This window comes from Silurus meridionalis, chromosome 6 (genome assembly GCF_014805685.1).
Source record: "Silurus meridionalis isolate SWU-2019-XX chromosome 6, ASM1480568v1, whole genome shotgun sequence".
Classification (NCBI taxonomy): Eukaryota; Metazoa; Chordata; class Actinopteri; order Siluriformes; family Siluridae; genus Silurus; species Silurus meridionalis.
The window spans coordinates 18043122-18055952 of NC_060889.1; the positions used below are offsets into that span (position 1 = coordinate 18043122).

The 12831-nt window shown below is 38.6% G+C and overlaps 1 protein-coding gene across 1 annotated transcript in view; it reads right to left on the reverse strand.

Annotated features, from left to right (window-relative positions):
• arap2 (ArfGAP with RhoGAP domain, ankyrin repeat and PH domain 2) overlaps positions 1 to 12831 on the reverse strand; it is a 74872-nt gene that overhangs the window by 24844 nt on the left and 37197 nt on the right. The window contains 3 exon segments of the mRNA XM_046851240.1: positions 370 to 472; positions 883 to 1027; positions 11730 to 11855. Coding sequence (XP_046707196.1) covers positions 370 to 472; positions 883 to 1027; positions 11730 to 11855 — 374 coding nt within the window.

The window sequence follows — 12831 nt, forward strand, 5'->3', positions numbered from 1 at the left end:
GCAGTCTGCGTGCCAATTCATCATGTTCAGTAGGGTTAAGGTCAGAGCTCTATAAAGCTCTATATAGAAAGTGAGGTGTCCAAGTACTTTTGTCCATATAGTGTATATATCCATCTAAGAATCAATATATTAAGCAATATCTATCTATCTATTATCTATCTATCTATCTATCTATCTATCTATCTATCTATCTATCTATCTATCTATCTATCTATGTGAAAAAGAGATTACTGTGGTGAAGGCTAGGATAAGATTTAGGTGTAAACATTACATTAATTTTTTTTTAATAATTATGCCAATGGAAGGCCTTCATAAGTCTAGTAAGATACACACACAAACAGTGGGTGGGTGAGACAGAAAGAGACAGACCTTGGTGATGGCATGGACCCAGGCTCTTTGTGCGTCTGATGTCTGAGCACCAAACGAGAGTATTTTCTCAGACTCCAGGTAGATCTCAAAGGTGAACACTGCCCTGAGGGGGGGGGGGGAAGTTGGATTACAACACACACACACACACACACACACACACACACACACACACACACACACACACACACACACACACACACACAGCTGTGAAAGGAAAGTGCCTGGCTATTAATCTCAGTTTGTCTGCTGCTCTTACCACAGGTATTAGAACACCAGAGGTTGGTCTGAGGTCAAAGGTCACAGTCTAATCCTGTCTACAGGGTGGTCTGTGCACCTTGTTAGAATATTTTTACTGGTATGCTTGCTTGTTTGTCTGTTTTTGACCCACAGAAAAGTGTCAAACACTGCAAACTGATTTAAAAAAATAAAAATAAAAATAACACTTGGAGGAATGGAGTGAGGAATGAGTAGAGGAAGAGAAATGGGGCAGAAAAGAAGAGAAAAGAATAATACCCTGCTCCTGTCATGGTCTCGGTGTTGCTGAAGGCCAGGCTCACCATCTCACCGACAGCCACTCTTCCTAGCTGTGTGGCACTCTTTTCATCATCGTAGTAACTCAGGTAGCCACCTTCTAATGTGCACCAGCGCTGCGCCATATCTACAACATAAAGACAATATAAAGAGAATAAACAATTTAATATGCTGACACTAATAATAATGTAAGATGCTTTTAAAGTTGTTTTTTTCTGCAGGAAAGTTTTAAAAATCAAGGCTCTCTAAAACACTACCAAAGAAAAGGATCATAATCACTTTGTATTGGCTTCTCTAAAAAAAAAAAAAATATTATTAGTTAAATTCTAATCATTTACTTGGTTACTCATCACCTCACTATAATAACAGCACCAATTCTGTCGAATAAGGAAGCCACCGAAGTTTTCCTGACAATTTTAACCCACTCGTCCACTGTCTGGGTGTGCAATTGGATTAGAATTCATGCTTGTGTCTATTTCAGAGTTCCGCCTGCTGTTCCAAATAATCCCACACTTTTTCAATGGAACTGAGGTCTGGTGATTTTGCAGGCCAGTCAAAGTGTCTTAGTGTTCAATCACGCTCATCTAACAGATGTGACACGATGTGTCACGAGTGTCTGCAGTGCATTTTGCTGTGACCTAGAGCTCAGAAAGTTTCAGAGTCTGTCCAACTAACAATCCAATTTCATACCCAGGTATAGTGTGTAGAGAATTTTACTTTTCTTTAACATGACAACTACACTGGTCAATTCGGAAAGTAAAATACTAATGATTAGGTTACTGTAGTATTATAACTGCAACTTGACGCTTTATGATTTAAGGGCCATTTACCACCCAATTTTTAGTTCTTTGAAGAACCTTTTGAAAGGCGGACCTTTAATAGGTTTTGTGCAGCCACAAAAGATCTGAAGGAATTTCCTAGCGTAGGGTTTTACATTTGCTACGGGGGTTTGTCACATTATTGTTTATATAATTTTCAGTTATTTGTCTCATTCAGCCAGAAACACAAGCGGTCCTAGTGGTTTTCATGGTTTCCTGTTTGCCAACTAAATTTGGCGGCTAGGTGAATACCCTGCATCTTTGACTACAAAACCGAGCAGACTGAAGCGCCAATATTTTCTCAGTCCACAAGAGAACATCAAGGCTCCAACTTTTTAGGCAGCAAACAAAATAAAAATTTCTCTCCCCCATACACAATAGGGACAAAATCACGATAGATATTGTTAGAATTTATTATCTTTTTAAAAAAGGCTGATTGGGACACTGAGCATGTTTTAGCAAAAAATCTCTCCAGAACAAAAACTGTGGCGTTTGATCACATCATTAGTTATTTGCTGGATGGCATCCAACAAATAACTAATCACATACAATTAACTTCCTGGAGCATCATCAAAAAGGGTTATTAATTCTGAGATTTTTCAAAGGCACATAGACTTGCTTCGAGAACACCAAAGGTCCCATGTTCTTCTATAAAGTTGCTTTAATTTCTCTAATATCAAAGCATCCAGACTTGGAAGAAAAAAAAACTTCTTTATGTAAAAAGCCTCAGAATTTTAGCAACCAAGTAGCACCTGGGTACATTACCATGTTACAAGCATCAAGTTCACCACAGCTACTCAATTTTAGATTTGAAAGTCACACACAAACTCCCACTGCCATCTGTTAATTTCTGTTCTACATCAAACAGACCTCTTCTGTCATCAGAGATGTGTGTTCATTTATCAGGAATATGCTGATGATCCACTCCTGAATAGAGCTTAATGACACTGAGAGAAAGATGGTTTAATAAACTAGCGAGAAGGTGCTGACTGTCTTTCTAAAGGTGCACTGGGAAGCATTTTTCCACCTGACATTTTATGAGCTTATCATGAACTGAATGCAAATGGTAAAATGAACAGGCAATTCTCATCACGTCTCCTGTTGCTGTTAGGAAGCAGAGTCACCTCCCACCCAGTTACATCAAAAGCACCATTTCGTTATCTTACTGCCTTAAAAAAAAAAAAAAAAAAAAAACACGAAAGAGCTTTTTCTTAGGCTGAAAGACAGGATCAGAAGGAGAGACCTAGATATCAGAAATGATACAAAGACTAAAAAACGTGTGTGTGTGTGTGTGTGTGTGTGTATGTGTGAACAAATGAGTGAGAAAGAGGGAGGAAAAGAAGGAAGGAAGGACACAAAAAACTGACTGGCACAACAAGTGATATTTACAACGTTTCCTGAAGCAGAAGAACAAAAGCGTTCATCAGCAGCTCTGTGGTGCCACAAATTAACAGGTGCAGAGAAGGAAAGTGACAAAAGAAAAAGATTCCAAACGATGACATTTGGAAAGTGGCGTGCCTGTCACCAAAACAGGAACACAAACAGGCGCATCCACGCTCTTTCAACAAACGGAAATAGATACACTCTCGTTTGCACCGTCTCACATGCACACATTCGGATATAGAAGGGACAGATGGTATTTCCTATCAACAGTCATTTCATGTGGCTGTCTTGCTGTATCTCTATGTTGCAGTTTGCAGTGTGGGGTATTTATTTCATCACCTCGTAGTCAGTATCCGTAAGCATATCTCCCACTCGAAATGGCACCAGGAGCAACTCAAAACAAAGACTGGTTCAGTTTGCCAAATTCAAATATGGAGAATGCAACAGGCCGTTGACAAAGATTACAGGTTGAAGGGTCTTTTTATTTTCCTTTGTATTGTGTGCTGCAGGATGTAAAAATGAACACGCAGCTATGAACCATTTTACGTTGTTTCTCTTCGCACTAATCTAAAAGACAATATTTAAAAAACTGATAACTGCAAAATAGAAACTATGGAATGTTATACTGCAAAAGTATTCAACAAAACTTTGTCTCTGATCCGGTCACATAAAATGGCTTACAAGTAATGTTTAATTGTGTTTCAGAGCAGAGCTTTAACACTTATTAGGCCCATCAACTGGGTTCAGAAAAAAAATTATTCGAATTTGACAAGAAGAATATACACTAATGCTAATGCCATGTTTTTATCGTTGTCCTCCTTTTTTTTCCCCCAAACGGACTACATTCTGTTCACCATCAGACCTGAGATTAAGTCAAATGAAAAATCTGTGAGTCTGTAAAAACGTTCCCTTTTCTGACCTAATGTCTCTCAACCTGTAGTCCATCACTCGCTTTACACATTTTCTTAAATAATTAACATAACTTACAATACATTTATGATTGGACATGTCTGCTACAAAAAAAGAAGAAGTGATAATTCCTGTTTAAATAGAGATTGGTGAACTATGACCTTTCTTTGCTGTAAGTTTGGTCCAGTCCACAAATTAATGATAGATAGATAGATAGATAGATAGATAGATAGATAGATAGATAGATAGATAGATAGATAGATAGATAGATAGATAGATAGATAGATAGATAGATAGATAGATATTTCTGCCATATTCATGTGTTGAGGGTTCTGTGTCATTGTTTTTCAGTGCACTTAACACTCGAATCAACAGAAAAAAACGTTGCCTGCTGCAAAAAGGAACGTAATAACCACATAAGTCTGGGAATTACAAAGCATGAACTTTTTTTTTTTATGTGATAACAGAAGAGTTATCACCTCTTCTGCTCACTTCGAGTTCTGTGTAGTTCGTACACACCGGAGTCAGAAGGGGATCAGGGAGGCTGAAGCATGCTGGGTAATCAGAAGGTTATCAGGGTGTGACTGACAGTTTGATAAGAGTGTAGAGTAGTTTGATCTTGCTCTGCTGGCATCAATTCTCAGGTTCAGTGCTATTTCAGGTCCATTCTAGCAAATCACATCCTGCAAACACGAGAGCTCCGTTGCGGCACATAGCAGCCGCTCTCTGATAAACGCCGGTGGCCATTTCGATGGATTTGGTTATATACGTTGTAGAAAAAAAAAAGAAAAACACAATATAAACCCCAAAATAAAACCATAAACATGTCTTTGGGCAAGTAAACGTACTGACACAAACTTGCAGCTCTAATTCTGACTGTTACAAAGCGCTGACACTGGGGACCACGAAATTTAATTTGCCATGTTCACTGCGGAGGAGACAACGATTTCAAACTCGAAATTTTACTTAGAAAATGGAAACAATTGAAGTTGTACAAACGACGATACACCCAGGGATCGTTAGAAACACGGATGGAACAGCACTTGACCACACAAGAACCACCTGTTATATAATTAATTGTAATGTATGTAATCAGTCCACTTGGTAGTACAGTTTGTTTTTACTAAAATGGAGCTCCAGATTCACAAAGTGGACAAACCTTGACTCTCAAAATACTCTCCAGTCAAAATGCATGTTTGTTGATTTGATCTTACAACATCGTGGTGATTGAGCCTGAGAACTGTTTGAGAAACTTTACCAATGTAGTTTCCTGACAATTAGCAGGTAAATCCACTATAAAATCAATGCACATATCCTCGTCAAAACTCTAGAAACCATTTCCCTAGCCAAAGAAAGCATAGCACAGAACACAACTTGTGACATTTGAAGAGAGCAATCCTCTTTAGTCAATATAGTAGTACAATGGGACAATAGACAACATGCTGAGGGGTTGTGTCTTGTATGGTACAGGGACTCAGTCATATTTATCCAGTTCTTTCTTCATAACCGTTTCATCTACCGAGCAAAGAGCATTCAGGTTTCCCCCCTTGTACCACCTGACATTCGGTTCTTTGGACCACTATTATCAGACTGTTCATGTAACAGATCAGTTTCATTTTGAAAGGGAAACAATGGCAAAGACATTCTCCCCAAAACAACATGGGGAATGAACCAGACTCAAAGGAACCCATCGTCTTTTGACTTACTATAGATTGATTATTAATCATTATGCTTTCATTATACTGTAAAGTCCAATCAGTGTTCGGATGTTCAGAATGAGAATGAGCGTGGTCTTCAGTTCAGGACTTTAATGCAAGACACTATCCAGGTCAGAATATCCACTGAAGCAGGAGAAAGACTTGGGCATAAAGTGTTTTGGGGAAGTGCAGTCTGTGCAAAGTGGTTTATCCATGTGGGGCAAGTACAGAAGCAGAGACTGCAGAAGTTCCGAGCAGAAATAGAGCATCGGGATGAATCGGGCGGCTTCCCTGGGAGGTAAGAGGACCCACAGGAGAACAAGTGTGTCAGGATCAGGCAGGGGGAGTAGATGTTGTTTTATAGTTTGTCAGGTACACAACCTTTTGTTGCACCATGGTGTTGGCGATATGGATGTGCACTGTTTCGTGGTAGGTGCAGCCTTATCTATCGAGCTCTTTTTTCCTTCAGAAGTGTCCCTATAAATGCAGCATGCATCAAGCACTGTTGATGCAGTCCATCATTTGCTGCAATTAGAGCAGTCATTTCTTTTCTATTGTCCCCCCCAATTGTCTCCCAGTGTGGGCTTACTGATTTCCAACCTGTAGTTAACCCTCCCCAATCTTGCAACAGGTACCAGCCTCAGAGTGTGAAGACAACCATGTGCTCTCTATAGCCAACTGAATCCAATTTCAGCATCTTTATTCAAACTCTTCTATCTGCCCTCTTCTGCATACATGTATAATTGGCTCGTGTTGCAGTGATTTATGACCAATCATCATCAGAATCCTAAAGGATCTGCCGATAGGGCGAACGCTTTTCTATTGCGGCACTCAGGAACTTTGCGGAGCGTTCATTTGTGAATTTTTGCAATATCTTGTTATAAATAGATATTTTAACTGATGAGAGATCACACGCCTCCACCAAAGGATGGCACTCTGAAATATTAAGTTAACATTCTGGAAAGCTGCGCATTTTCTTATTATCCATTATTTCTCTGTATTACATCAGTCAGCCACAACCGTGTGCACCACCAATGACAGGAGGTACGTTTAATTGTGGTTGAAAAGTGACATTTGATTAAATATCCCCCACCACCTTCTCCTACAGTAGCTGTTAGCTGTTCGCGCTTACGGACATGAGATTAATTAAATTAAGCAGAACGAACAGCTCTTCTAGAAGGCGAAATATTTCATCACACAAATAAATAAATATAATATATATATATATATATATATATATATATATATATATATATATATATATATATATATATATATATATATATAAAAATGCATATGGAGGGGATGACAACTATAAACATATCCAGTGGATATAAAAGTCTACACACCCTCAAGCAACTTTTAGTGATGTCAAAAAATAGTTTTTCCACCTTTCAGTTATATACAGAACCACAGACTTTTCATATCTTCTTCACTTAAAAAGAAAAGCATTCTGTAATATATATGACTAAAATCATATCTGTTTTTACAGTAAAAAAAAAATCCTTTTAAATATGGCATCATGTTTTCAGAAATCCTGAAATTCAGCTACCATGGCAACATTTCAGATCGATCCGAAAAAAAAAAGGGACTCTAACGGACCACGTGGTTATTCTACAATACAAATAAATACAAGCAAATAAAAGCATGATCACAGTTGTACACACATTGTGCCCTTAAAATACATCTAATTCAATATTTATACCAAACAAGCTTACAGAGTCTTTTATTGCTGAAGGTTCAATCACGCAGGACCGAGCATGTGTCGAAAGAGGTCTATTCGGGAAACGTCTCTGCTTAAAAGCACAAGACTCTAACAGAGTCAGTCAATGAGAACATTGCTTGCTTTTATGTTGTTGTTTTTTGTGTGTGCGCTTGTGTGTGTTTGTGTGTAAGCGTTACACCCATGTGTGTGCAAGCTGTTGAAAAAAAACGCTGCAAGATTTATAAGGGGGCAGATGTGACTGCTTTCACTTCATCCAAAATAGAGCATTGGAATAGCACTTTACAGGCTTTTGGGTTTAGCAAAAGACTCTTGGCAGACACACACACACAGTTTTAAATCCATTAATCAACCAATAAATAAATACTAGACAGACAGCTAAGACAATGCTGATGTCAAAAGTATTGGCACCCTTTTTACAATAAGGTTTGGGGAAAATGCATGTTTAAAAATACAAAAAAATAATAAACCTCTCATAAATATGACTGCATACGAAATATTTATTCATTTCCATGAAGGTTGCCAATCCATTACAGGATATCAGACCTGACGCTTGCAAGGCCATGGGTAATAAAATTGAAATGCAATGTAAAACAAATTAATAGAACAGTCCTAAAGCTTATGTGCATCCCTGTGAATGTTACCAGGCAGCTTCACCTGAGCGAGCTCAGAGACATCAGACGCGCTGATAAGCCTGAAAGAATCCATGTGTAAGTAAAGAGGGACGGAGGTATGATTAGATGAGAGGAGGACAGGAGAAAATCACAGGGAACGGAGCTGCTAGAACTCTGACCTTGTGAAGTACTGCAGAAGAGAAGACAGAGAACAAAAGGGAAGGGAAGACGGAGGAGACAGAGAGTGAGAGGTGGTGGAGGGTGTGTGTGTGTGTGTGTGTGTGGTGGGGAGGGGGGCCTCTTAGGCTCTTAAAGAAGCAAAAAAAAAAAAAAAAAACAATAAAAAATGAACAAATAAACAGATTTTTGAAAGCCTGCATACTGACATACATCACTTTACTACCTAAAAGATTTAAATGAGACTGTAAATCTGTATGGTAATCTGTTTCTCCTCTCGCCCTATTTACACTCACACAATTGCAGAATTCTCTTAAGGGGTGGTGGGGGTGTTGGGAGGGGGTGAACTACTGACTTCAAGTAACTAACTGGAATCCATCTGAAAAGCCAAACATGTTTGTACTAAAATCCTCAGAAACGGCGTATTAATTATTTAGAACAGGTTTTATGCAAAAAGCTTCAAACCATTAGTGAAAAATGGCTTTGAAGCAACCTGGCTTGCAAATAAATAAATAAATAAATAAATGAATAATTGAATAAATAAAACGTACGCCTTCATCTCAGTGGGAAATGTGAGGCGGCACTTCTTGTTGGATTAAGACGTTGAATTACGCTGTTTAAGTAGTGCCTTTGAAATTTGCAGTGGAAGCACTACACTTAAGCTGCCATTATGGGGACTCTTGAATGCTTGCTTATAATAGATGAAATAACGAGCAGTTTATCGGCTGTGGCTTTTACCGAGCCAGCATGAAGGTTTAAATCTCGGCCACTTGAAGAGGCCAAAGTGAATGAAAGGAGGACAGAGAGAGAGAGAGAGAGAGAGAGAGAGAGAGAAGGAGAGACATATTATAGCTTGTTGCTTTTTTTCTTTTTTATTATTCTGTCTCATTTACAGAATATTACGGCACTCCTCTGAAATGCGCAAAATGTTATCTTTCGAGCTCAAGAGGATTTGACACAAATTTCTAAAGCTACCTTTGAATGCTGAACCATTGCTGATTATTTAATAGGTATAAATAAGACACGTGAATTTCAAGTGCTCATGATTTATTTACTTTTTCTTTTGAGTGTCATGTAACCACATCTGACTAGCAGACGCCAAGCTCAGGTTTGAATGGAAATGGATAAGTAAATGCATCTCAAACGGATTGGCTTTAAACATTCCACTTCTCTCAACAAGCTTTTTTTTTTTTTTTTTAAACCAAGTCATAGCATTACTTCGCTAATCAGATCAGAGAGAGAAAACCAAAAGAAAAAAAAACACAGGTCTTATCTTCTTCCATGAGCTGCCTACAGCTAAATTATATACACAAACATGTAATTTGCATGAGCCGCAATAAGAGATCTGTATCGGACGAGGTCATGTCTAGGATGAAAAGCGGGTTACTCTCTCAAAATGTTAATGGGTCTTTAACTGCTTTTTTCAAGCTGTTAAAATATATTGCAGAGTCTATGTCCTGTATGAGTGAGATATATTTACTTATAGATATACAGATAGAGAGCTACTATGCGTACTGATGCTATGAGCAGTTTGGTTGATTTGAAATCTAAACTTGAGATTAAATTCCAAGTCGGGACGCCATTTCATTGTTTTTCCTTAGTAACTGGTTTGAGCTGCCCTGGTGCGTTTACAATTTCCGACTAAAACTTATTATAGTTCATCATTAACATTTCCAGCAATGTACACTTTTATTACCAGCATTTGTTAAGACAAACTGAAACTCCACCCACTTTCCAACATGTATTCCAGCTATAAGAACCACTGTCTTCTACACTCACATGAAGAAAAGAAAAGTGGACAGGATGCTGTAGCAACAACAAATTCCCCTTGGGGTGCAATAAGTTGGGATCCAGAGAACGGAAAAGCTCTCAAGAGGATAGAAGCCTCCAGCTGCTCCTGCTATCTCAGTAAGAGTGAGCTGAATATAGGGCCCTTCCATTACCCCTTTCCTTGGGGAGAACTCTAAATTTACCCCTTTCTCTGTAATTACCAGCGGACCCAAAGCCCCAGTCCAGATGTTGATGAGTAGATACGGTGAGACAAAAGAGAACATAAGGAGCGAATAAAAGTTTTAAGCTCTCTAAAGAGCAGCACCTTTGTGGAAACGATGATGTGTGCTGATGTGTTTAGCGTCTTCACCAAACGCTGATGCAAGATGTGCTTTTGTTACTACAGGACAAAATGAAGAGACGAAGCAGGCTTATGCACAGGTGTTCTGCTAAATATATCAATAAATGCAGATTTAAAAGAGGCTGATTTAGTAATGGATATAAGACATGCAATAATCCAGGATGTAGCCTAATACAAATCCGGTTTGGGAATTGTCATGTCTGAACGTATATGAATACGTTGCCAAAAAAACATGCACTTTAGGCACACTACACACACTATACTGTATATTCACAAAAGTGCTTGGGAAACAGACTTGTCCAGCCATATGTGGCTCTTCCCCAAACTTCATTTGAATTCTGCAGCACAAAATTTTCCAATTACTTAATAAATTAGGAGACCCAAACCTGTTCCAACAAATACAATGTCCCAGGCTACAAAACAAGATCAATGAAGATATGGTTTACACTGGTTGGAGTGGAAGCTCTTCAGTGACTTGCGATAGAGCTCAGACCCTACCCTTATTGAGCAGCCCTTTACCTGACCTTAGTAACACCTTTGGAAATCTCTACAAGCAAACATCCAGTAGAATATCTTACCAGAAGAGTGGAGGTTTTTATAACAACAAATGGGGATTTACTGTGGAATGGCATTAACGGGAAATCAGAAGAAAAAAAAAAAAACACAAATCTTATGGTTAGGTGTCCACAAACTTTTGTGTGTGTAGTGTGTTTTTAATTGGTGTTACAGTTAATACTAGGGCTGTCTATGAGTCTATTATGAACAGACTTAGAGTCTAATAATGTTCTGAAGTGGCTTATCTGCCTTTAATAAAACACTAAATTAAAGTCTAATTAGGATTTGAGTGCAACCAGCTATTCAGGTCCACAAAGACTATTTTTTAAACACTATTCTGTATTAGAATTGTTTCGTCTGTGGCAATAACGGTGGTTAAAATGTAATAAAACAAGCAAGATATTCAAAAATGGACAGGGAACAAGTGTTACTTGGGAACAACTATAGCGCGGACACATTTCTTTAGGATTTAGCAATAACAAGAAGAAAAAGTCCAATATACTACAAGCAGTAAAAAACAAACAATGAAAAATAACAGAGCTGATTATATCTCCTAAAAAAGTTACATGCATGCATGGTATGAAGCCTGTATATTACCAGTATGTAAAAATACTGGATGGAGTGGAAGGAGGGAGGAACGGTTGAGTGGATAGAGGGGAGAGATGGTTAAGTGGATGGATGGATTTAACATGACTCTCTTGTTTGTGTCCAATAGAAATGACCAATAGCTGTGTTGCATATGTGTGTGTGTGTGTGTGTGTGTGTGTGTGTGTGTGTGTGTGTGTGTCCAATAATAAGTAACAGATGGTCCTATGGACTCACCGTCTCTCCTATTTTTATCCAGCGTGCTCTTCAGCATGTTGACCGAACAGTAAAGAAACCCATCCATGAAAGAAGATATGTCTACTGAAGATCTGCTGTCACCTACCATCTCCATCTTAGCAAATTCTAAAAGAAAAAGAAGGAGAGAGGGAACGAAAAAAAAAAAGAAAAGGACTGATTAGGAATAATCCAATAAAGTGTTGAGAGCTTAAGATACGTGTGTGGGGTAAAGCACAATCCAATTCTCAGTGAGTCAATTTTAAGACAGTACATTATTCTCTACTGGCTTGGGTTACAGCACAATCACTACAAACTACAAAGTCAGCGCGACTGAGCCTTTCCGCCTCAGAGGTTTCTCGATAACCGGATCCGTTTTTTTTCCTTTTCATTTACACATTTCACATATCCATATTTATTCACTCTTTCCCAAGGTTGCTCAAGAAGGACATAAGGAAAAAGAAAAAAAAAAACTTTTTCAAACATGGAGAACTTTCGAATTCACGCCAACACACTACTTTCCGCTCCTCTTCCTCTCCTCTCTACTGTTTCATCCTTCACTTTTAACATCTTTTCAGGGTTCACCCTTATCGGTTTCAGATTCAATTAGCCGCTATGCGCAGGTTCAATTTTCTTCGGGAGGGCCGGCAATACCTGTGAGATTTTATCAAGCACCTCAAGCCCCTTTCATGGCTCAAGTTCAAATAACTTTAATTGAAAGGCCTTTTTAATTGAAGTATCTCGGCCATCCTTCCATCTCTCCCCTCCAGCCACCAGTCCCACTCTTTGTGTTAAAACGAGGAGTATTAGAAACGATAATGAGATAGGAAGAGGATAAGTAGAACTTGGGGGTGCAAGTTGCATCCATATCTAGAATTTAAATAACGACAATCAGATCTGCACATGAATGTGTTTTTTTTTGATGGAATTCGATAAGAAGACACGATGCCCTACATATGGTAAACTGCCTGCACTAACAGCCACTAGGAGCATAATAGAGGTGTCTGTGCATGAGTCTTGTACATATTGGTGTTTCTGTGTCCCCACCTGTCAGGGACAATATCATGCTGTTACTCAAGCGAGGTCCACACACAGCTACACTATG